General features: G+C 39.4%; 1 protein-coding gene across 3 annotated transcripts in view; it reads left to right on the forward strand.

Annotated features, from left to right (window-relative positions):
* The window catches only part of LOC311282146 (calcium/calmodulin-dependent protein kinase type IV), a 295,824-nt gene that overhangs the window by 226,919 nt on the left and 41,256 nt on the right, over positions 1–27,649 (forward strand). For all 3 annotated transcript variants that reach the window (XM_084395757.1, XM_084395758.1, XM_084395759.1), the window contains 2 exons: positions 10,223–10,349; positions 10,564–10,716. In XM_084395757.1, coding sequence (XP_084251883.1) covers positions 10,223–10,349; positions 10,564–10,716 — 280 coding nt within the window. The remainder of the gene's footprint in view (positions 1–10,222; positions 10,350–10,563; positions 10,717–27,649) is intronic.

Below are 27,649 nucleotides of genomic sequence, written 5' to 3' on the forward strand. Positions count from 1 at the left end.
GAAAATCACTTCAGCTTTTGAAATGGTTGTTTTAATGAACTTTGAGCAACTAAACAGGTCATTCTCTTTAAGTTTTCAGATTTCTGTCCAACTCAAATCACACACAAATGCTCTCTAAGCATTGTTTAAATATTCTGTTCTCAATAGAAAAAAATAAAAAATAAAAAATATCAGCTGCATTACAGACACACTTAAACTGCAAACAATTATTATAAGAATCTTTTTATTTTATTTAAATTGATATGACAATTGAGCTGAGCTGACAGAGACATTCTCATTCACCTTTTAATTTACAGTATAAAAAATTAACTGACATGATATTCTTCATAACATCTCCTTTTGTAAGTCTTCATGAATATGTAACAAAATACAGGCAAGGGATAAGACTGTAATAACGTTACCTAATAGAGCTACAATAATAAAAACAGCCCTGACTCCTAAGCTCGATCAAGCTTTATTCTATGCAAAAATGAATCATCACATTATTATATTACTAGTGTTAATATTATTGCTATTATTAGTAGTATTGCATTCTCTAAAAAGAGATTTACTGCTAGTTATTTAGCTTCAGCTGGAGAATATTCACCTCTCACCGGCTCGTCTCGTGCCGGGTTTTTCCTCTTTAAGTGTTTTAACATGCATGTTGTGCTCCCGTGAAAAGCAAGTTCCGCCTTGCATGTATTGCATACGACAGCATTCTTGGTTTGCAGTTTTGTGAAACTTTACACACCTTACTAGTTCGTATTTGTTTGCACTCCGTCATAATTCGCGCTGTGTTTTCTTCTACCACAATAGCATTTGTAACGGCTGCATTACACTCTAGCGCTACAGCGCCGTAGCGGTCAAATCGCGATATTGCAGGCCCTTACATCAGGTCACGTGGGATCAGACGACTACTCGACAACAAAGATATTTGTCGACAATTTTTTATTGTCGACGTTGTCGACAATGTCGACTAATCGTTTCAGCCCTACTGAGAAGACAATGACCCGCATAAAGAGCTGCATAATATAGCCTTTCATTCAGGTGTATCACTGAGAGGGCACCACAAGTAAAGAATGTGAGGACTTATTTTGTATGCATGCAAATTGCATAATATCCATGGTAAAAATTTCTAGTTTAACTATGCAGTTAATTCTCATACTGTATTTTCAGAATGTTTTGGAATATATCCTCTCCCCAAATGTGTCACTAATAAAAAACTATAATAAATAATTGAATGAGAAGGTTTATATTGACCTATTAAGATGTTGCTTAAATCTACCTTGTAAATATATATGTTTTGCTATTGTATTAAACAGTTTTCACATATAAATCAACAATAATTACAATTTTAACAATATTTCAAGTGTAATCTTTCTTTTTAAAAAGTATACATCGATTTTATCATACATATTTCAAAGTTAACGATTCATTCGTTTGAATTTTGGAACAAACACTATAACATCTTAGTTGACACGTTTGCATGGATTGCCTCAGATCATTTGCGTTTGAATAGCGCGCGCTCTCTGTGGGCGGGGTCATATTAAAACTTAATGAGCTACAATGAGCTGAGATGAGAACGGCTGACATCTCTCTTTTCATACAGATTACATAAAGTGAAAATAATAGTTTTTTTATATAAATTACTTAATTTAAAAGAAGAGTAAAAGAAGAGAATTCAAGCTTCATGCCTGTGTGTCTGTATGCCTGTTTGACTGAGTATTCGCTGAGTTAAAGTTCATTTTCGGACGCGTTTAAGATTGGACTTCACTAACAGAGAGAAGGCAGAACTCGCATCATGTTTATTTTTCTTTATTTGGCAAAAAGCACAACACTTTGTTTTTATTGTGAGTATACACAAAAATAATAGACACTTAACAGGATCGAATGATGTATAACACTTGTATGTAAGATCAAAATTGACAGAGTATCTTTTGCACTGATAAGAAAAAAGAGGGTGGTGTGGCGCAATGGATAAGACACATGCCTTTGGTGTGAGAGACCCGGGTTCGAATCCACTGTGAGACACCAATGTGTCCCTGAGCAAGACACTTAACCCCTAGTTGCTCCAGAGGCGTGCGACCTCTGACATATATAGCAATTGTAAGTCGCTTTGGATAAAAGCGTCAGCTAAATGAATAAATGTAAATGTAAATGTAAAAAAAGCGAACAGATCACGCCGGCGTAATTGCCAACCCCAGGGGGTTAAATAAGATTAAAGAAAATAGTTAAACGCCGTGGTACAACGAGCACACTCAGGCCCTTAAGAGAGCAGCCAGAAAAATGGAGCGCAACTGGAAGAAAACAAAACTAGAGGTATTTCGCATTTCATGTAAGGAGAGCTCGATTGCATACAGAGAGGCCTTAAAGCTACAATATGCAATAATTTTTTGCCACGAGAGGGCGCTACATTCCAAACAACAACAACGGCGTAGCTTGATGACGATGTGAAGGAGCGTGGAATGATGGGAACTGTCGTTTTAAACTCCACCGTGGATGTAAATCAGTCAGAGGGGAATCTAACAATCATGTTCATGGATGAGGCTAAGTTCTATTTTTATAATGACATGCTTTTTGTGGCGAGGGGGGCGTGGTTCAGCACGGTCTGTAATGGGAGAGAGAAGAGACGAGCGTGGGACGCAAGTAGGTCAAGTGCAAATGACGAACACCTGTGTCTTAGCAGTGATCGGCGTGGAGAGACCGCTTATAAGCCGCGCTGGAACGAGAGAGAGAGACTGAAGAGAAAATTGGACGCAGAGAAAGAAAACCGATGGATCCGAGCTCTCATTTTTGAACTGTTTTGTGCCGTTGCGGTTGCCACGGTGAATGCGCGTTGTGCACGACTTGTTTGTTTTGCTTTATTTTAAAGGGTTAGTTCACCCAAAAATTTAAATTCTGTCAGTAATTACTCACCCTCATGTTGTTCCAACCGCGTAAGACCTTCGTTCATCTTCGGAACACAAATTAAGCTATTTTTGATGAAATCTGAGCCATGTTTCACTCCTCCATAGGCTTCTATGTGACCGAAACTTGCTGGCCCAGAAAAGTTATTAAAGAGATCGTTAATATAGTCCAAGTGACTCCAGTGGCTCAATCTTAAGTATATCAAGCGACGAGAATACTTTTTGTGCGCAAAAACAAACAAAAATAACCACTTTATTCCACTATTCATTTCCTTCTCTCTGGACCTCTAGTTGGTTCGCGTAGTGTTTTTGCGCAGCGCGTCTGTGTTACACGTCACCACGTAGGCTCACTATTGGCCGACGCCGGTCATGTGTGTGTTGCGTGATGACGTGCAACACAGACGCGCAGCGCAAAAACACTACGAGGCCCAGAGAGAAGGAAATGAAAAGTGGAATAAAGTCGTTATTTTTGTTTGTTTTTGCGCACAAAAAGTATTCTCGTCGCATGATAAACTTAATGTAGTGCCACTGTAGTTACTTGGACTATTTTAACGATGTTTTAATAACTATTTTGGGCCGGTGAGTTTCGGTCACACTGGAAGCCTATGGAGGAGTCAAAATTCTGTCAGATTTCATCAAAAATATCTTAATTTGTGTTCCGAAGATGAACGAAAGACTTACATGGTTGGAACAACATGAGGGTGAGTAATTACTGACAGAATTTTCATTTTTGGGTGAACTAACCCTTTAATAAAGTACGAGTCCCAGTCACGCCGACCCCTGTCTTCTTCCTTCCTGACTCTTGAACCTTTTATATTTAATGGTTGATTTATTTCATTAAAATGAATTAACCGCAAGAAAAGTAAGGTTTAATACTAAATTGGTTATCATAGATGTTACTGTATGTCGAATTCATTGTTGTGATAACGCGGCGCAGTTTTACGTGTTCTAAACAATTGTTGTAAAAGTACATTCGAACATACCCACATCATTTGCCAAAATACTGATTAATCTTTATGTATAACACATGCTATATTTATTTACATGGCCATAGACACCAGACGTGATAAACAATGTCAATGAACTAAACACAAATCTAAAGCAATAATACTTCCCTTACATAAACATAACTATTACAGAATGCTACATGGAAAATATAAAATTAAGCATGCTTTGTCGACAGAACCAGCTGCAATCGGTAAAGAATAAATGTGTTCCATAACGACTGCACGAAACAAGCTAACGTTTGTTGCTTGATAGACGCTACAACTACAACTTCCGCATTTGTCCAGGACTCCACGCAGTACGAGCGGAAACCGAGGGTAACGCGGATGTGACGCAATTGACTGACGACTCCCAGCTCCCCCCTGCTCTAACGCCCCGTTTCCTTGGTTAAAATCGCAATTTTCTCATGATTTAAAAATAGTTGGAAACATTTGGGATATTGTAAGTAATCAACTTAACAAAATATATAACACTGGCCTTGAGATTATGGGATATTTTACTGCAAAATTCTTGCATATTGTACCTTTAAAAGCTGCTAGATCTGCTTATTTTTCAACCCTATTAGAAGAAAATAAACAAAACCCTAGGTATTTATTTGAAACAGTGGCTAAACTAATGAAAAATAAAGCTTCAAGCCCAGAAGTTTCCAAGCAGCACAGCAGTAATGACTTTATGAACTTCTTCACTTATAAGATAATATATCAGGGAGAAAATTATAACTATGCAACCATCTACTACAGTATCGCATCAGGGAGTGCATTGTAGTCTCCCTAAGGAAAAATTTGATTCATTCATTGCTATAGGAGAGGAAGAATTCTCTAAACTCATTAAATCATCTAAATCGACAACATGTATGTTAGACCCTATACCGACTAAGCTACTGAAAGAGATGCTTCCAGAGGTCATAGATCCTCTTCTTAATATCATTAATTCATCTTTGTCATTAGGATACATACCAAAAACTTTTAAGCTGGCTATGATTAAACCGCTTGTTAAAAAAACGCAACTTGATCATACGGAATTAGTCAATTACAGGCCAATCTCGAATCTACCCTTTCTGTCAAAGATACTAGAAAAGGCGGTATCCATGTTCCTTTTTAGAAAGAAATGATATCTGCGAGGATTTTCAGTCAGGATTTAGACCGTACCATAGCACTGACACTGCTCTCATTAGAGTTACAAATAATTTGCTCTTATCATCCGATCGTGGTTGTTACTCGATCTTAGTGCTGCATTTGATGCTATTGACCACAACATTCTTTTAAATAGACTTGAAAATTATGTTGGCATTTGTGGAATTGCATTAGCATGGTTTAAATCATACTATCTGACCGTTATCAGTTTGTAGCAGTAAATGAAGAGATGTCTCATCGATCACAAGTTCAGTATGGCGTACCACAAGGCTCAGTACTAGGACCGTTGCTTTTCACTCTGTACATGCTACCCTTGGGAGATATCATTAGGAAGCATGGAATTAGTAACAGAGATTGTTTTGGCTTTATAGCAGCTCTAGAATGAAGTTATTGTCGAGCTAAAGTTAGTTTTGATTGATTCACTTCCGTCGCAACTATCATTAGTTATTAACTTAGTTATTAACTAAGTTCTTTCTGCGCAAACTTAAAAAAACGTGAACCTATGAGAATGCTGATGGCGTGCACATGCGTATTACGAGTTCAGTCTATAGGTATGCGCATTTTAATATATCTGCGCAGGCGTGTATTGCGCAGCCATGTAGTCCTTCCCTACAAACCAACCCTTAAAATATGTAATACAGAATTTTTTTAATTCGATAAAAATGCGATAAAAAATCTGTATTACATATTTTAAGGCCAGACAAGGACTACACAGTGAAAACCACTTTTATGCTGATGATACTCAGCTCTATATTTCTTCACGCCCTGACGAAACTTACCAATTCACAAAATTAACGGAATGCATAGGTGATATAAAAAATTGGATGACTAGTAATTTCCTACTACTTAATTCTGAAAAAACAGAGATTCTAACTATTGGACAAAAAACTTCCTCACGTAATAACCTAGAATACTGTCTAACACTTGATGGCTGCTCTGTCAAGTCTTCGTGGGTGTGCTCTTTGATACCAATCTTTCATTTGAAAGTCACGTGTCTAGTATCTGTAAAACCGCATTTTTCCATCTTAAAAATATATCTAAATTACGTCATATGCTCTCATTGACAAATGCGGAACAATTAGTTTATGCGTTCATGACATCAAGGCTAGATTATTGTAATGCTCTTATGGGTGGTTGCCCTGCATGCTTAATAAACAAATTACAGCTCGTCCAAAACGCAGCAGCTCGAGTTCTTACCAGAACCAGGAAGTATGACCATATTAGCCCTGTTCTGTCAATGCAGTGTTGACATTGCATTGGCTCCCTATTAAACATCGTATCAATTTTCAAATATTGCTGATTACTTACAAAGCACTTACAAAGCGGTTTAGCTCCGCAGTACTTGATCGAGCTCTTAACGCATTATAATCCTTCACATCTATTGCGATCTCAAAATTCTGGCCAGTTGATAATACCTAGAATATCAAAATCGACTGCTGGCGGAAGATCCTTTTCCTATTTAGCACCAAAACTTTGGAACAGTATTCCTAACATTGTCCGGGAAGCATTCCGCCGGATCCAGGCCGTATCCAGATCTGATGAAGGACCCGACGCAACGACAACGCAGTCCTGAAGTGTCAACTAGTCTCTCCCCTGTGAAGGCCTCCCTCCCTTTACCCGGTTAATTCCGGTTCGCGTGGCTACGCAGAAGCGATAAAAATTCTGTATTACATATTTTAAGGCCAGACAAGTAGTTTGTTGAGGGTTGGTTTGTAGGGAAGGACTACATGCCTGCGCAATACACGCCTGCGCAGATATTTTCAAATGTGCATACCTACAGACTGAACTCGTAATACGCATGTGCACGCCATCAGCATTCTCACAGGTTCACGTTTTTTTAAGTTTGCGCAGAAAGAACTTAAGAGTTTTCTGTTAAAATGGTGTCGTGTTAGCGGCCCCGAAGTTAATAAATAATGAGCGTTGCGATGGAAGTGAATCAATCAAAACTAACTTTAGCTCGACAATAACTTCATTCTAGAGCTGCTATAAAGCCAAAACAATCTCTGTTACTTTAATTTCCTATTATCACTGTAAAGCTGCTTTGGAACAATCTACATCGTTAAAAGTGCTGTATAAATGAAGATGACTTGACTTGACTTGACTAGCAAGTTCCTTTTTGAAGAAAATTTTACTGTAGATAGTTTGCAGTTTCATCAGCAGGAGTCAGCTTCAACACTCTCAAGGAGTTCATAGGCTGTTCTGCTGTACATTCACATTTCACGGCAATTATACTTATACGACTCCGTCATTACTTCAGGGTTGAATGACTCTGATTGGCTAAGAAATAGATAAACTTTCCTCACATGGACTGATAGACAGAAGCATATCTTCATCGATCACACGGATGACACCCAGACCCAGGTTTTAGGCAGAGAGTGACCCTCCAAGGTCACAGAACTGTGTTTTTAGGCGCCAGCATGTTGAGGAAAACAAGTCAGTCAATCTCCCAAGGGTCCACATCACCTATACAGGACATGTAACAAAGAATACTAGTGCACATAAACAGCTTCTTCAAGGTTGGAGTTGGTCAAGCTCTTGCTCTAAACAGGAAACATTCCCAAAACATACTGATAGCACGTTCTTTCTTTCAGTAAGAGGTGCAGATAATATTTGTCATTATTCTCTAGTGTTTGAAGATGAAGTAAATGCTTTAACTAAGAAATTGTTCATGTAAGCTTAAGGCTGAAGTGTCTCAAAGAGATTGAGTAAAGATGTTTCTATGTAGGGAGCTCTTAAAGCATTATCAGTCACACCTATTTTTGGTGAGGTCTGAAGAATTTGAGCAGTTTTACACCACAGTATGGTAAAAGTAGTATAATGCATTTTATAGTAACATACTATACTGTATAATATGTATATATACATAGCATATATATATATAAACCCGGCAAGACACAGCAGATTGCAATCTCGTCTCTCAACCTGTCCACCACCTTCTCAACGGCAGTGCCGAGACAGGGACATCACGGAGGACAGCTTTATATTTTAGGAATCAAGACGAAATATTTTAGGAATCAAGACTCCTTGATCTCTGACAAATTAAACCAGAGATGTCTCTCCATTGCCAACATAACACGGAAAGCTACATCTGAGGCTATATGCAGCTGCTGCATATGCTCTGCCCACCAACCTCAATGTCATCTTACATGGTTTAGAAGTCAAAACGGGAGCCTTCAGTGATAAGGATATCCCCAGGAAAAGGTAATTCAATAAATTCCTTTCCACCCGAGGCATCCACCCATAACCCTGCTCCCTCAGACCCCCGACATTTGAATAACTCAAAGCCGAATGGACCACGTGGGCAGAGTATGGATGTCTCCACACACCTGACACCTCAGTGTGCAGGCCTGAGAGAAAGGGAATGTCTGGCTGTGGCATGAGTCATAAGTTTCACTAGCTCATCGTATTCCACGGTTTGCTGCGTCGAGCAGGAAACAGATCTATTAAATACATCAGTTTCTAATGACAATACGTCTATTATATCAAAGTCATAGATGAGCAATAAGTCCTCGCTTACCATGAAAGAAACCGCTGAGTGGGCTTTCACTTGTGGCACAAAGATGATAGAGCCGGTGGGAGAGGTGAGGGAAACTCTCTCATGCTCCTCTACCAGATCCGTCTGAGATTCCCACAATCGTAGCCTGTGCGCTGCCTCAGCAAGTGCGGAGCTAGAGCCCTGGGGCTCAGTGGCTTGACTTTCTTCTCTCTTAAAGAGAGTCTGTCGGGAGCGGAGTTTTCTCAGTGAGAAATCATCTCTGGATTAATGCATCCAGACCCCTTGAGGGCTGATCGTGGATGCTCCGCTTCCAGACAATTACACAGCTCATGACCATCCCCAGGCATTAAGAAACATGGGTACAGAGAAACACAGCATTTGAATTGTCTGCACGATATTATATAAATATATATTAAATATTCTGCTCACCTTCTATCCTTTCTTCACACACTGCGGCTTCCTGAAGACAAAGATGCTGATGATGTGTTCTCGTGCACCCTCCTTATATGCTGGGGCACACCTTTCGGCGTCTTTACACTGTGTCGGCCATTGTATGGCGTCTTTGTACATAGCGTCAGCAGCTGACGCATCATAGAAGTTCCCTTGAAAAGGAACAGGGATATATACTGTAGAGTTAGTATGTTTAAAAAAAAAGAAGAATTGAATACTTTTGACCACAAAGATGCATCAAGTTGTCAAAAGTGATAATAAAGACAATTGTAATGTTATACATTATTCATATTTCAAATTTCTTCTGAACTTTACAAAGAGTTCAGAAAAAATCACGGTTTCTACAAAAATATGAATGTAACATCTGCATCCGCCATCCATTCAATCGACCGCCAGAGGGAGCCATCATCTGAGTACTGAGCACTACTGGTTCTTCTTGCAACACTTCCTGTTCCTACCTGTTATAAACCATGTTGTATGTGCATCATGTTGCGCAAAGTATTGCCAGTTTACCCTGTCTTTGCCAAGCGTTTCTGATACCTTGTTTGTTTGCCTCGTTAATGTTTCTCTGCCTGTTCTTGACGACAGTTTTTGGATTATGGACTTGGATTAGTTTGCTGTTTGGACTGCAGCTACTGTTACCAACCCTGTGTACGTTTGTTGACCATGCTTCCTGTCTTGGATCACACTTTGTTGGTGTTACTGTTCTTAATAAAACACCACATATGGATTAAACTACTCTACTGAGTCAGTCATCGTTACTATTAAGCAGCACAGCTGTTTTCAACTTTGATAATAATAATGTTAATGATAATATTATCACCAAATGATATTAGATTTTCATCTAATATCAGCATATTAGAATCATTTCTCGAGGATAATGTGACTCTGAAGTAATGGCTGCTGAAAATTCAACTTTGCATCACAGAAATTAATTACATTATGAATTACATTACTAAAATGGAAAACATTTGTTTTTAATTATAATAAAAATGTCACCATATTACTGTTTTTACTTTTTTTGATCAAATAAATACAGCCTTGGTGAGCTTCTTTTAAAAACATTAAAGAAATCTTACTGACCCAAACTGACATGTGTGTGTGAAGACTGCCACTGAAGATATATATATATATATATATCCTTAGGGACATTGTGCATATAATTAGTGTGTTTCCCCATGCAGTTCATTGTCCAAATTATAAATTGTGATTTCTCTCCCATCTGCTTCTGTTCTGTCTGTCTCCACCCTCAGGCTGTGTGGGTTTGAACCATTTTTTGATCCAAGGGGGGACCAGTACATGTACAGTCGCATTCTGAATTGTGATTATGAGTTTGTCTCCCCCTGGTGGGATGAAGTCTCTCTCAATGCAAAGGATCTGGTGAGTAATGCATGCTAACATATCATTATTGTCCTGTTTGTAATGCTGATGATTTTCATGCACTGCAGAATGATTTCAAATGAGATGGGAGAGAAGAGTGTCAAAATATTAAAGGCAGACTCAGATGCTAATTTGCTCTTAATAATTTGTTCTAATAAGCTCTTTTTGTTTATTCATTATTAGCTGTTGGTTATCTTTTTTATGTTATCTGTAGGTAAGTAAGCTCATTGTGCTGGACCCTCATAAACGTCTCACGGTGAAACAGGCTCTGGAACACCCATGGGTGCTTGGAAAAGCAGCACGATTCTCCCACATGGACACAACACAAAGAAAACTACAGGAATTTAATGCTCGGCGCAAATTAAAGGTCAGTCGTCGCTGCCTTGCTATGTTTTAGTGTTTAATGAAAAAGAAAGAAAGAAAGAAAGAAAGAAAGAAAGAAAGAAAGAAAGAAAGAAAGAAAGAAAGAAAGAAAGAAAGAAAGAAAGAAAGAAAGAAAGAAAGAGAAAGAAAGAAAGAAAATCTTTTGAAAATCTAATCTACACACATGTGCCGAATTCTTAGAACATTTAGTTAGACATTAGTTATACGTTAGTTAGACACTTAGACATTGGTCTTATATATATAAAAAAAAAAAAAAAAACCTTTTATACCATTAAGAAAATGTAAGTGACTTGCACCTTGCATACAGAGTGTACATCATAATCATTAAATATATTTTTCAAGGTAAAAAATATTTTTATCAGTAATTATTAATTAATTAATATATATATATATATATACAGTATATCAAGCTTCCATACATATTGACCTTTTCTGGGTTGTGTTTTTTTATTTTATTTTTATTTTGGTTGCACTACATGACTTTGTTAGTAGCACCAGATGACTTTGATTTGGCAGATGAAAGATATACATTTTTAATTAACTAATTAAATATTTAATAATAAATAATAAAATAATATGTTTATAACTGTAACGTGTGTATTCTGTTATGTTCAGTTTGAGTCTTGTTAGGGCCCAAGCCCTGAAAGGACGAAGGCCCTATTGTTTTCCTGAGGATTATTATTATTAGGGCCCAAGCCCTGAAAGGGCAAAGGTCCTATTGTTTTCCTAAGGATTATGATTAGGGCCCAAGCCCTGAAAGGGCGCAGAGCCCTATTGTTTTCCTTAGGATTATTTGTTATTAGGGCCCAAGCCCTGAAAGGGCGAAGGCCCTATTGTTTTCTTAGGGATTATTAGGGCCCAAACCTTGAAAGAGCTAAGGCCCTATTGTTTTCTTTAGGATTATTTGTTATTAGGGCCCAAGCCCTGAAAGGGCGAAGGCCCTATTGTTTTCTTAGGGATTATTAGGGCCCAAACCCTGAAAGAGCTAAGGCCCTATTGTTTTCCTAAGGATTATTATTAGGGCCCAGGCCCTGAAAGGGCGAAGCCCTATTGTTTTTTTAAGGATTATTATTAGGGCCCAAGCCCTGAAAGGGCACAGAGCCCTATTGTTTTCTTTAGGATTATTAGGGCCCAAACCCTGAAAGAGCTAAGGCCCTATTGTTTTCCTAAGGATTATTATTAGGGCCCAAGCCCTGAAAGGGCGAAGCCCTATTATTTTTTTAAGGATTATTATTAGAGCCCAACTTTTCATACTCTTACTTTTTACACCAGCCCAACAGGAAGTCAGCTATTTAGGGTTGTTTAGAAAAACACTTTCTCTGGAATTTGATATACTCCTCCTAGGGAAATCATCCGATCGCATGAAGTCAAGACATTGAGGATGATAAATTGAATGTGCAATTGTGAGTCAAAGTTATATTGCCACCAACTGGCAGCAGGAAGTGTGTCACTTTCAAAATGCTTTGAAATCACCCTCTTATTTTTACCCGATTTCCTTCAAACTTCATTACTATAATGTAAACATATGGCAGATGTAGACCTGTGAAAGGATTCTCGATATATTAGATACTGTTGCCATGGCAACACATCAAACTTTAATATTCTTTTTGGATGCTTTTGAAGCACTTATGCTTTAAACTGTATGAAACTCGACACACATATCAAAGTTCTCAGCCAGTACACAAGGTAAAAGTCTCCGAGGGCTCCGAGCTCAGAATTTTTACCCGAACCCAGAGTACTCCCCCAAAAAGCAAAAAGAGCAAAGGACAGCCGCCAGACTAAAGACCCCCCAAAACGCAGAGCTTTGGCGGGCTGCCGTTTTGAGAATAAGCCTGGTTGCTTGACCAGGAGGGCCTGCTGGCTCACGAACGGGGAGCAGTCGTAATTTGGAACAACCAGTGGGGAGGGCTTGCCCAGTTTCTTGACAGGAGCAGCTCATGGCGTCGGACGGGCGAGCCCTACTGGCCGATGAATGAGGAACAGCGTGATTTATGCCGCCTGGCCAGGAGGGCCCGTGTTGCCTCTGGCGGGAGCAGCTCACTGTGCTAGGCGAACGTGCCCTACTGGCTGACAAATGAGGAGCAGCAAGATTTGAGAATCCGTGTTTTGACGTGAGTAGCTTACGGCATCAGACGGGTGAGTTCTGCCGATCGATGGGCGGGGAGCAGCGAGATCAAAGACGGCCGACAGAGAGAGCCCATGTAGCTTCCGACGGGAGCAGCTCACGGCGTCGGGCTGATGGGCCCTACCGGCCAACGGCGGAGTGACAAATTTTGGAAGCCCGGCCGAGAGATTTCTTGCTGTGTCGACTGAGAAATCAATACTTGCTGGATGGGAAAGAGGAAACATAGATGAATGCTACGTCCGTTGGGAGACCAATGCTCGCTGGATGGAGAAAGAGAAAACAGATGCATGCTACGTCCGCTGGGAGACCAATGCTCGCTGGACAGAGAAAGAGGAGACCTAGATGCATGCTACGTCCACTGGGATACCAATGTTCGCTGGATGGAGAAAGAGAAAACAGATGCATGCTACGTCCGCTGGGAGACCAATGCTCGCTGGACGGAGAAAGAGGAAACATAGATGCATGCAACGTCTGCTGGGAGACCAATGCTCGCTGGACAGAAAAAGAAGAAACATAGATGCATGCAACGTCTGCTGGGAGACCAATGCTCGCTGGACAGAGAAAGAGGAAAAATAGATGCATGCAATGACCGCTGGGAGACCAATGCTCACTGGACAGAGAAAGAGGAAACAGATGCATGCTACGTCCGCTGGGAGACCAATGCTAGGGAGACCAATGCTAGCAGAGAAAGAGGTGACCTAGATGCCTGCTACGTCCGCTAGGAGACCAATGCTCGCTGGACAGAGAAAGAGGAAACAGAGATGCCTGCTACGTCCGCTGGGAGACCAATGCTCGCTGGACTGAGAAAGAGAAAACATAGATGCATGCAACGTCCGCTGGGAGACCAATGCTTACTGGACAGAGGAAGAGGAAACAGATGCTTGCAACATCTGCTGGGAGACCAATGCTCGCTGGATAGAGAAAGAGGAAACATAGATGCATGCTACGTCTGCTGAGAGACCAATGCTTGCTGGACAGAGAAAGAGGCATCGAGTAGGGGTTTTAACAGGCGAGTTACGGGAATATTAATTCTGAATAGCGAGGTACTGGAGAGGAGACACCACTGCTGTGTCAGTGGAGAAAATAGTCAGAGTAACAGAGCTCCTGCGGGAGCAGAGGAGACATCACTGCTGCGGCAGTGGAGAAAATAGCCAGAGAAACATAGCGGCAGTGGAGAAAATAGCCAGAGAAACAGAGCTGCTGCGGAATCAGAGGAGACATCACTGCTGCGGCATTGGAGAAAATAGCCAGAGAAACAGAGCTCCTGCGGGAGCAGAGGAGACATCACTGATGCGGCAGTGGAAAAAATAGCCAGAGAAACAGAGCTGCTGCGGGAGCAGAGGAGACATCACTGCTGCAGCAGTGGAGAAAATAGCCAGAGAAACAGAGCTTCTGCGGGAGCAGAGGAGCAGTAGCTCCGCAGCAGTGATGTCTCCTCTGCTCCTGTGGAAAATAGTCCTGAGAAATATTTCTCCCGAGAAAATAGCCAGAGAAACAGAGCTCCTGCGGGAGCAGAGGAGACATCACTGATGCGGCAGTGGAGAAACTTACCTAGAGAAACAGTTCCTGCGGGAGCAGAGGAGACATCACTGCTGCGGCAGTGGAGAAAATTAGCCAGAGAAACAGAGCTCCTGCGGGAGCAGAGGAGACATCATTGCTGCGGCAGTGGAGAAAATAGCCAGAAAAACAGAGCTCCTGCGGGAGCGGAGGAGACATTGGAGGAGGAGACACTGTTGCGACATTGGAGAAAAAATTTAGCCAGAGAAATTGAGCTTCTGTGGGGGCAGAGGAGACATTACTGCTGCGGCAGTGGAGAAACTTACCTGGAGAAATTGAGCTCCTGCGGGAGCGTCACTGCTGCTGCTGTGAAGGAAATTTTACTAGAGAACTGAGTTCCTGTTGGAGCAGGGATATAACACTGCTGCGGCAGTGAAGGCAAGGTTAGCCTGAGAAACTGGAATTATGTGAGAGCAGAAGGGACTGCTGCGACAGTAGAGAAGGTTAGCCAGAGACGGAGCCTCACGCTAGGTGCTGCTGAAGAAACTGTAGGCCACTGGTAGGGAAAAAGGTTAGAGGCAGCGGGAGGAAAAGGAAGTGTTATCTGTGTCTGCGTCGTTAGCGGAGGCATCCTTATGCTAGAGTCTGCAGGCCATGGAAAATAGGGAGAGTTAAGAGACGGCAGGATGAAATGGCTGAGAAGGCTGAGTTTGCCCCATTAGCTGAGGCAACCTCACACTAAGGGGAAGGCATTCGTTGAGAGGAGCAGGCATTGTTGTATGGGATGCAGCGCCTGGAAAACAACACGGTGTGTGGCTGAGAGAAGGGAGGTGGAGAGTGGGGCCTGGCGAGCCGATGCTCGTCTTCTTACGCATTAATCAAAGACGCGAGGAAGAAAAGGTGAGAGATGAAATCCTTGCAGGATTATGTGCATCTGGGCCCGTATTCATAAAGAATCTTAATGCAAAGAGTAGCTCCTAGTGACAAAATTCTAAGAAAATTCTTAGAAATGTGGCTGTTTACTCTTAAAATGAAAGAAAAAATCCTAGTAAAGAAAAAATTACTTCAGGAAGCATCTTAACCCTTAAAAGAGGCCTTAAGGTCAAAATTGTTAGGAGCACGGACGAGGACTTTTAAGAGGCTTAAGAGTTTCTTTAGCAGAGGAGAAAATGGCAGAAAGACGAAGAGGGAGAAGAAATGTGTTGCAGACAATGGATGACAGTGAGTTAATAAGACGCACGATCGTGCAGGGATCATGTTTGTGACTGATCTTATTAGAGACGCGCTAACATCTCCGACACAGTGCAGAAATGCCATAGCACCAGAAATGAAAGTCATCACTACATTGCGATATTTGCCAACTGGGAAAATGCAACAATGCAGCAGTGATGATTTGGGTCTGTCACAACATTCTGTAAGCAGAGTGATCACACAAACAATTACAGCACTTTCAGAACCTCTTATTGTGTCGCAGTTCATTTAGTTTCAAATACCTTATAGGAAATTAACAGCATGGTAAATAAAAAAAAAGGATTTATATACACATATATGTGTGTGTGTGTGTGTGTGTGAGAACGGTCAAATAGGAAAAATTACGCATGTAATTTCAAAGTGAAGGCTTAGAATAGACCCTATACAAAAAAATCACTCTTTTTTTTCCTTCTTGGACAACCAACCAATCACAGTCTTCAAAAGATCGTGTCATACATAGCAACGGGGTCAACCCCGCCTCCTCACTAAGATGAAAGTTTTTGTCTTTTCCTTGCTCAGAGTTGCTCTCAGATCGGTCCCGAATCGCTCTTAAGCTAAGACTCCTACGTAAAAGTTTTTAAGCTAAATTAAGAGTTTTCTGAGAGGATTCTTAGAATCTTTATGAATACGGGCCCAGAAGTTTAAGTGGCCGAGTAAATATAGCAGTTCGCGTTTAGAACAGTTTAGACTGTCTGGGAAGGTGGAAGAGATCAGAAATATCCTATCGATTTTCCTTGTGCAGTGAGGCCTGGAAGTAGTTAATATCAGGGACCATGTGTCAAAATGATTGATGGCTTCCGGTTGTCATTGACCTTCCGGTTGACCTTTCCGGTCGCCCTTCCGGCCACTATTGTTCTGGATTGACCTATTGCCCCTCCCTATCCGTCGATCATGTGGTTTTGACAGTTAGTTTTGACCTATTGACCCTTCCTATCCCCTAAATCATGTGATTTGACAGAAAGTTTGAAGGAGCTGTTATATATATAGGATATGGGATATGTGTCAGCATTCCAGAGCATTCCTGAGCACATTGTGAGCCCCTTTGGAAAAGTGAGAAGAAAAAGACAGAGTATTGTGCCTGTATGTGTGTGTGTGATTGTGCGTGCATCCTCTGACATGATCCCCTCCACATTCCTGAGGTAACAGTGAAAGTGAGAAGAAAAAGACTGAAAGTGTGTCACACGACCATTGAAAAACAATTATACAAGCAGTTAAATGTTTATAGAGCGCTGAAGAAAAAACAACATACAGGTTATGAAAATCAGTGTGGTGTCTATCACACAAAAGAATAAATGAATAAGGATAAAAGAATACATCACACAATATATAATATCTTACTAAAAGCTACCGCAAAAAAGTTGAAAACATACTGTTTCTTTAAAAAGTATAAAATAATTTAACTAAGGTTGAAAAACATTCTATTCGTTTAAAATTCTATAAATTAATTGCTTATAATATAATATAAAATCACAGAGTGTTTCTCTCTCTCGCAGCTCTGTCTGCGTCTCACTCATAGGGTTGTATTTTCATTGATCACGATGAACGTGCGCGTGTCTGTGTCTGTGTCTGTGTGTCTGCGCACACTCCACATATCTGACAGGAGCGGCTCTGCTCCTTTGCATTCTGAGCACAGTGAAAGCGATAATAATGTTTTATATTTCACACAAACAATATAATATACAATAATATCATGCTAAAAATCTACTGAAACCATTTAATTCAGTTTTAGATAAACAAAAGAATAAAAATTATATTACATAAAGCATACTGTTCTTTAAAAGTATATAAATTAAAATATATAAAATAATTATATTGCTAATTTAACTAAAGTTGAAAAACATTCTGTTCTTTAAAAGTATATAAATAAATTGCTTATAATATAATATAAAATCACAGAGTGGTTCTCTCTCTCTCTCTCTCTCTCTCTCTCTCTCTCTCTCTCTCTCTCTCTCTCTCTCTCTCTCTCAGCTCCGTCTGTCGTTCTCTGATTCAGAGGGGCCTCTGTGCATCATGTCAGAGCGTATGTAATGTTAGTCTTAACGATGACTGACTTAAGGTATTATTTTTACTAAACAATGTCTGTTCAAAAAACTTTGGATCTCATTTATATGAAAAAGATTCAGTCAGCATGTTTGTACCATAACTGCATATTCTATCCATACACCTAAACACGACCATCACAGAAAACTAAATTTGTACATTTAAAAAAAAAAGCTGTTTTGAGTGCGCGCCCACACGGTTTAAAAATGAACTAATCTCTATTTTAAATTAAATTATTATTAATAAAATATATAACCAATGAATAATAACATATGTAACTAAAATGTAAACATAGTTTTAGCTAAATAAATATATAAATAAAAACACCTTACATTTCCAGAGAAGTGAAGTAGTTTTTTATGCAACAATAAAAAATAAAAAACCATCCAAAAAGCAAATAGTTTAGATTTTCATAAACAAAACACCCCCAGATCCTTCAGGGATAAACCACAGTGTGAACTGAAGCTTCAGACCCGTCCAGAGACGAGAGGAGTTACAGACCAGATGAGTCTCGGGGGACAATGTCACAGTAAATCTAATCTGCGTTCCAGAATATATCCAGAGTTTTATACTAAATTCATTTAAAAGACTGTTCAAATCTTTAAAGTTTTATTAAAATCATATCTTCTATTTATCTTCTTAGAAGACTTATGTATGATATAAATGATTTTGCTTAAATTTAACCTAAGGTATTATTTTTACTAAACAATGTCTGTTCAAAAAACTTTAGATTGTAGAAAAACTGTACTTAGTCGTCTTAGATCTTATTTATACAAAAATATTTCAAACAGTATTTTTGTCCATACAACATTTTGTCAAAGTTTGTCACAATGTTTTGTTGTTTTTAAGAAATCCGAGGACTCCACATTGCTCTTATTTAGACTAAGTTGTATCATTTGGGAAATCACCACACAATTTCAGATAAGTAAAGTTTGTCTTGAGCGAATATTTAATTTTTCTCGTCTTAATTCAAAGTATAGGTATAAGATCGTATAAGATCATTTTTACTTGCATCTCCCGAACTATCCTTAATCAGTGTGGAAACATTCCTGATAATATATTATCGGTTATCTACTCAAAATATATGTAGAAGTTTCAAATGTTAGCAGTAGCCTATGGTGACCGCATGAATAGACTTTTGGGGGAGCTGATGATACTATCTATAGCAGGAAACATGCCCTTTGACCTCCTCGATTTTGTTTGTTTTTGTTAAAGACCCTACAAGTTAGTCCTCCCAAAAGAATTTCTCCCATCGAGTGGTTCTCCCATCTACTCGCTTTTTCAAATGCGCGTTGCAACTGCGGTAGCCGTAATGTGTCAAGAATCTATGACAACATGTCTTCCGATAGCGCTTCATCGAGTTTAATTGTACATGTTCTACCGTTATGCTGCCTATATAATGATTTACACAACCAAGCAATGAAAAAAGCTTGTCATTTAGACCGTAATTTTGACTTACCCGTCGAGAAGAAAGCAGGCAACTTCCCTTTCAAAGTCTTTCTCCTTCATTAGCTCTTTCCACCTGGGAAAAGCTATCCCGATAAATTAAATTTTAGCTTTTTGGCCATGAGGATTCCTTTTCCTGTGGCTCGGCATAAGTATGATCCTGCATTATATTGTCCCAGACAGTGCAGCCTTTCAAATGTGCTGGGGGAGTATTATTGCCTCCCATATGGTCTAGTGGTTAGGATTCCTGGTTTTCATCCAGGCTGCCCGGGGTTCAACTCCCGGTATGGAAAGTCAATTTTTTTTTACATTGTCAACAAAATTCAAGTTCATCAATAATCATTTTTAGTTATTCACAGTCTTAGAGGCCTACACGAACTGCAGAAACAAGCAGAAGATATGTAAAAACTCATAAATGCTGTTTCAGTACTGAAACATTTTCACAAATACAATCATACTGAATTCAGAAAATTTCACTATGGAATATTTACTTTATCTATCATAATTTCAATTTAGTACATCATCATTTAAACTTTTCATCTCATAATTATGACGCATAGTCATAATTTTAATTTCAACTTTTTGTCATAATTATTACTTAATTCAGAAGTACACATTTTGTCAATTACGCCTTTTTTATGCAACACTATTTTGATGGTCCTTTTGAATGTGCTGTTGTCTATAGTAGTGTTGATGATGAAACGTGTTGAGTTAGGCTAGCGCTTTTTGTCCCTCTCTGGTATTATAGTGTTTCAAGATGGCGGAACGACACGGAAGCCTCCTTGGACTTACCCGCCCCATGTAAATAAAGATAAGAAATGTTTCGCTTACGAGGATAAGTCAGATCATTGGCAAAGGTAATTTTACACCCGTGAGGACATATTTTATGAATACAGACAATGATTTTAACTAATAAAATACCATTTTTTCAACGAGCGAATCTACACATGAGAGGCCTTCAGAAGTCATAACTTCAGGGGTCAACGGCTTAGGCCCGTTGGTTTAGGTATTTGTAAAAATCAAATACTGTATTACACTTTGCAAAGTTACAATAAAAAGACCTGTTGTGTTCTGACACAAGTCCATTAACTTGTTTTTATAAATGTATTTTGCTTATTTCTACAAATATCAACCTGAAAAATGAAAATCTGAAAAAAAAAAACAGTGTTTTAAAGTTTGGTTTAGATGTTGATGACTAAGCTTCTGGCATATAGTGCAACCACGCAACAAGAAATCTAATATTGGTGTAATCTTTGCGAGGTCTCACTCACGACGCACAACTTTGTAAATAAAATAAAATAAAATAAAATATTACGGAAGTCATTGTACTGTAATTTAACCATATTTTATTGATTAATATTATGGCTTCATGTTGATTTAAAGTTTTTAATTGTTATTAACTAATACATCCGGCACAAAAGGAAAGAGATGTATTATAAAAAAAATATATAAAAAAAGGAATGTTCACAATCACTATGTGTCAAAAACAGTATGTGTGTAAATAGTTGTGTAAATAGTCCCACACCCTATGGGACTAACTTTAAAAAACAAAACAAAAATACACATACATAAATATATATAACATACACAAATCATTTCTTAACTAAGCAACTGTTTCTTAAATTATCAGACACTCACCGCACCGATGTTAACATCACCATATATTGTGTTTTCTACCATGATTGTAGTAACTATTGTCCCACCATTCTTCTGGGCAATTGTTAAGTTAAGCTGATTAGGGTTCTGAATTAATGGCTGTCCGAATGATGTAGAAATATTATGCTGGCGTCGTTGTGGAAGGTTGTTAGCCTGTTGATTTGTCATGTTTCCAGAATGTGTTTGAACGCTCAGCGTTTGAACGTCACCATCTGTTAAAAAATTTGCAATTAAATACACAACCAAAACCATGTAAACATTATAGTAAAGCTTATTGAAGATTGAGAAACATATTGACTACTAACAAAGTAAATTATACATCTTTCCTACGTTTGATATTCTTTGTTCTGATTTTTTTCACTATGGACATGATCCTTTTTAATGCTGTTTTCTCTCCATATTTATTCTGTAGTTCCTCTACTGTGTCTTCCAACCTCCCTGTTGTTCTTCTCCAGCTGTGTTAACCAAAGACAAACAGTTAGAAGAATAAAATGTATGTACAATAGCAAAAATAAAGTTGGTCATTAGTTGTTAGGGTTAGATACACCTGTAGACACATTCATACACCCGTTCGCCTGTTTTCATTTAGCATACACCAGAGTTCAAACATTCTCTTTTTCAAAGGCCGAATGATTACGCGGTCAAAATTTCTCTTTTTAACATAAGAGTTAAAAAATGTACATGAGTCACGACGCATTGCATTATGCACCTGACCTGCCGGCTGATGAAGTATTTATTACATCAAGAAAACATGAATACATTTATTAGATTTATTTAATAATATTACCAGTTCCATATTATCTTTATTAAAAAATAAGACAATAAATGATTTTATTTGTTAAATTTGACTGCATTCTTTACTTTTTGATTTATGAACTATAACAGACTGATGGGAAAAAACATTATTTTGCTGTTACTTTTTTAAAATTTGTTTTATTATTCAACTATTTCTTTCTTTTTGTTAGTTTTTATTAGTTGTAATTTTATATAAACATTTAACTTTTAAAATAAAGGTTTTACAACAACATCACCATCTTCTGTTATATTTGGGCCTCCATGCTCATCTACTGTACAGTATATGATATTGGTGAAGGGGGCCCGCATGAATAGATTTTTTAGGGGGCCCCTGAATTCTCTAGCTACGGCCCAGTTCACATCGCATCGTAAGCGCATAATATCACCTGCTCAAGTACGTCTTGACGAGTTTCTTCTGTATTAAACAGCGAATCTTCTCAGTCAGATCGTCGCAAGATCTCAGGAATCCTCTCACACTGCTCGTGTTTACGCGCTCCATCGCTAACGATTCAAACTTCCATAAAGCGTGACAAAACAGCAGCGCGGAGATGTGACGTCACGTGTCGAGCGGGCGCTCGTAAAAAGCACATCTTTGCATTTCTTCTGAAACAACAATTTTTAACATCACTAGCGCAACACTTATCGTATTGCCGGGTGTGATTGTAATGTTTTGTATGCCGTTTTCTTTACACTCTCCCCGGATATCTGTTTCCTACAGTTAGCTGTAATGTTAGTGAACTCTAGGTCTTCTCTTTGTTCATATATGACAGTATTCGCATGAATTGGCTTGATTTGATAAAATTATGTTTTAAACACATCATCTTCACTTGAGACGTTTACATTATATTATATACCGTCCTATATACCGTTATACCGTCCTAGTTTTTAAATAGCGCTAAAATGTATATTTTAACCCTTTATGCGGATATGCCGCACAAGGTTCTCTGTTCTCTGGTTCTATGTTTTTAAAAATAAAGACAAGGATGCCTCTTTCTATAAGCGACCCTCAAAATCTGTGCATACAACAAAACACGTGTAGGTGTACGATGATTTATCAGAAAATTACTTTTGTTTGAAGAAAAACTTAAATCAGCTGGTGGTTGATAACTATTGAAGTTATATTGAAGTTATGAATTCGGTAATGATGCGATATTTATCACGTTTTAATTTTAACTCAATACTCTAAAGGTCTATGAACTTTAACATCTTGTTGGTCAAATTAACTTAAAGCCCGCGCAAAATTATTCTTAAAGTACATTAACTTAAAGTATGCGCATCCTAGCTACTTTCTAAATGTGTGTTACAGAACTTATGGTGAACAATTCACCCGTGCATATGTTTAATCAGATTTTGTTACTGGATTGAGTGAAAATAATAAACTTCTCTCTGGCGGCATATGCATAACTTTTCCATGACGCTACTTCTGATGCAATGTGGCTTTAATTTACATAGTTATTTACGGCTTTCCTGATGACAGCCCCCGTGCATCCTACACAACAGGGTGGGCTGAGCTGTTGTCCTGATAAATATTTCAGGACATCGCACGCTCTAGCTCTACTCTAGCTCTACTAGCCGCGGACTGCTGTGCTACTGCAACAAAAGTTGAAAGTCCTGTTTGCCTGATCCTGACACAAACTTCTGACCCATAAACCTCAGAGCATTAACCCTTGACGACTGTGCCGCAAGGACTCAGGAGATTCCAGGAACATTCCAGGAAAATTTGAAAAAATTCGAAAATTTGAAAAAATGGCGACGCAAAACCTGATGGAGAGCGACTCCCCGTCCAGTTCTGGCGATGTGGGGCACAAGTATCATCCGGCGTGTGAGTGCGCCACGGGCAAAGAGTGCCGTTTAAGAGACATGCTAGACAGTATGTTTAAAGATCATTTTAGAGGCCAGATGGTTGGCTTGATGCACAGGATTATCGACGCTGCGTGTGGAATGAAAAACGATTGTGCGCAGGATAGCAAACGTGTGACAAATCTCAAAAATGAAATGGATGTCGTAAGAGGCTTGATAAAGTCATGGACTGATGTAACGCCCATGTTTTTTAACGGGAAAGAGCCGATCGGCGTGATCCTCAGAAAAGTTCTGGATGTGTTGAGTGCATGTAGTGACGAATTCGGAGTCACAGAGATACTCGCTATATGGACATTTGTAACGGATCTCTGTGTGTCACTGGTGTCAAAAAATGCAAAAACAGACGTTGGTGAAATATTTGAAATTCTGGTCAACTATAGCCTAGAGAAAGACATGATCACCTGCAGAGATTTTCTATTCTGGTTAGACCATCTGTAAATGTTGTTTTACTTTATGTATGTAATGCCGGTCTATCATTTTCTTCACTACTTCAATGTATGAAAGTATAATGTTGAAATAAATTTCTTTACAAAAATGACTATTGTGGTAATGTCTGAGCTCGTAAAAATACTCTACATGATTTAAAAGATTAAATATTTAAATATTTGTTTTCTGCATTTTAATTACTGTATTCCCGAAGTGGCAACCATTTCCAATTCACTAGTTCACACTTACAAATAAGTTAGATAGAATAAATGCGTATTTGGCGTGCTGTCCGAGGAGAGGGCTCCGGGCTCGGTATTCGGCCCGAACCCAGAGTACTCCCCCCGTATTCCTGGCTGTAAAGATTAAGCCAAGAGTGAGGAGTCGGGGTGGTGGAGGGATGCTGAAAAACTGTCAAGGAATATTAGGTGAGTTGACAGTGTGGATATATATATACTTCTAGTCATGCTGATTAGCGTAGACATAATTGTTTGATGACGAGTAGATTGGATTGCTTATTTGAACGTGCTCCTCCCGAACTTTGTTTATAAAACATCATGATGTGAATACCTGAAATTGTGTGGTGATTTTTCAAATGATACAACTAATTTGTCCGCTGTGTACAGAACAGAAAAAAGGACATTTTGTGGTGTTGAACAAAATTCGATTTTGTTCTTAGCATCGGGTCCTGGATCATAGAGGGTATTTAATAAGTTTAATAAGATTATGTGTTTGGACGACTAGACACTAGTCATGGGATGTCCGGCAGAGAGAAAGGCTTGAGTGGTCACATTTTTATGTCTTCATCCAGAGCCTTCATCAAAAGTGCCTTTTCTAATTTCAAAGTGACCTATGACATTCCATGACATGAAATCTATCAACATTTAAATTATCTCATGGATGTGGCTGTTGTTGTTCACAGTCATATTGGCACCAGCTGAGTAAATGTGGCGTATTCAGACAACTTTGATATGGTTCTTTTATGCTTACTGGGTTTAACTTCATATTGCCCATCGTTCACAGTTACCCTAAAGGCCACCGGCTTGGGCCCGTCATCGCTGCTTGCAGCTACTGTGAGGAAAATAAGTATTTGAACACCCTGCTATTTTGCAAGTTCTCCCACTTGGAAATCATGGAGGGGTCTGAAATTGTCATCGTAGGTGCATGTCCACTGTGAGAGACATAATCAAAAAAAAAAAATCCAGAAATCACAATGTATGATTTTTTAACTATTTATTTGTATGATACAGCTGCAAATAAGTATTTGAACACCTGAGAAAATCAATGTTAATATTTGGTACAGTAGCCTTTGTTTGCAATTACAGAGGTCAAACGTTTCCTGTAGTTTTTCACCAGGTTTGCACACACTGCAGGCGGGATTTTGGCCCACTCCTCCACACAGATCTTCTCTAGATCAGTCAGGTTTCTGGGCTGTCGCTGAGAAACACGGAGTTTGAGCTCCCTCCAAAGATCAATTACAAGTAAGAGAAGTGTCAAGAACAGTTGTGTGTATTATCCGTGTGATTTTAGAGACTAATATCACCTGAAAGCAGTGAAAAAAAACAGCGAGAGAGGGAGTTTTCCTGCTTACCAGTCGCAGTGGTCCCGCGGCGTTTCCATGGCAACTCTGCGCCGCGGCCGCTCCAGTGTTTGAAAGCGACTTGAAGTTCACGTGCACAACGCGACATCGGCCTCCCGTATAGTGGGCCAACCAAAAGCCGACGTAACGGAGCTGGGAAATAGAGCACTGTCTGACAAGAGATCTGCCTACGCTTGGCCGACGCCTTTGCGATGTTATAGGGAGGGAGGCCGACGCTCGATGTTGGGCCAACATCGGCCCGACGTACGTGTGCTATCTGGGTAAACACACAGCAGTTGTAGACCTGTGAAAGGATTATTGATATCTTAAATTTTGTTGCCATGGCAGGGCATTAAACTTTAATATTCCTTTTGGATGCTTTTGAGGCTCTTAACATGGTTCAAATTGCATGAAACTCAACATACACATAAGAGATGTTAGCCAGTAAACATGTGCAAAGTCTCAGAAATGGGCGTGGTGGAGGGGCTCAGTAGCACCACCTTTTGACAAAAGTGTGGGGGTTAGTTTTACCTACAGTCACAAAACTATACTGTACTCATCGAGCCGTACAACTTTCTAATTTGCAGTCATTAGCTCCGACCAACAGGAAGTCGGCTATTTTGGTTTGAATGTGGATTTTTGGAAAAATCAGCCTCTGAATTTTTACCTACTCCTCTTAAGTGGTTTATTTCATTCCCACCAAACTTTTTTAACATGACGGCAATATATTAAAGATGCTAAATTGTGAACGGATATTGGATATCTCTTGCTGTTTTAGCAGACACTTTTATCCAAAGCGACTTACAAATGAAAACAATAGAAGCAGTTAACCTAACAATAGGACAACAATATGCAAGTGCTATGACCCTTCCCAGTTTAATCTAACGCAGTACCTGTATTTTAATTTTTTAAAGATAATAGATATAGAATAGAAGATAAAGTGTTAGTATTAATGGATCAAGTGTTGCCGAAAAAGATACGTCTTCAGCCGTTTCTTGAAAATGGACAAAGACTCAGCCGCTCTGGTTGAGTTAGGCAGATCATTCCACAGCAGGGAACAGACCAGGAAAAGGTCAGAGAAAGAGATTTAGTGCCTCTTTGAGATGGCACCACAAGACGGCATTCACTTGCATAGCGCAAGTTTCTGGATGGCACGTAAGTCTGAAGTAATGAGTTTAGGTAAAAGGGAGCAGAGCCAGTGGTTGTTCAGTAGGCAAAAGTCAGTGACTTGAATTTGATGCGAGCAGCAACTGGCAACCAATGCAATTTTGTGAGGAGAGGAGTGACGTGTGCTCTCTTCGGCTCGTTAAAGACCACTCTAGCTGCAGAATTTTGGATCAGTTGCAGAGGTTTGATAGTGCAAGCTGGAAAACCTGCCAGGAGAGCATTACAATAGTCCTGTCTGTATAGAACAAGTGCTTGGACAAGGAGTTGTGTAGCATGCTTTGATAGGAAGGGCCTGATACTCCTGATAAGGTATAAGGTAAATCTGCAGTTCTAGCAATGTGACCTGTAAAGTTCAATTGATCATCAATCACAACTCCAAGGTTCCTGGCTGACCTTGATGGAGTTATGGGTGACGAACCGAGCTGAATGGAGAAGTTGTGGTGTAGTGTTGGGTTGGACGGGACCACAAGCAACTGTTTCTTCGCAAGTGTGAGTGCTGCGCTCATTTGTTTCGATTTCTCCTCGAGAGGCTGCGAACCTCAACAGCAAAACATTGTCACCGATAGTAATGTATTTATTAGGGCTTGCATAGACTAGTCGAGAGATCAACTACTTCAACCACTAGTCAGCGCTGTCGGAAACAATCGACTACTCGAGCGTGCATTTACCATAAATTTATATAAAATGGCGAACGTCACCAACAGACACCACACATCAGATGTGTGGAAGTATTTCATCAAGAATGACAAAAATATTGTAATTTGCAAACTCTGTAAGACTACTTTGAAATACAATAGCAGTACGACAGCTATGCACAACCACCTACGACTGAAACATCCAACAACGAAGGCAAATGTTAGTGAAACACACACCACGAAGCAAACAAGCATTGGTGAATTCTGTAAATGCCTGATTACAGAGAGGAGAAAACGGGTAATAACTGTCACAATGAGAGTCTTAGATCGAAATGCAAGTATGGCAGTTCATTGAGACAGTCAGGACAGCGATAATACTCAGACAGATAGGCACAACCTCAAGGCTGGCGAACTCAATGCAGTAATCCAATAGAGAGAGAGA

Source organism: Rutilus rutilus, assembly GCF_951802725.1.
Source record: "Rutilus rutilus genome assembly, chromosome: 22".
NCBI lineage: Eukaryota > Metazoa > Chordata > Actinopteri > Cypriniformes > Leuciscidae > Rutilus > Rutilus rutilus.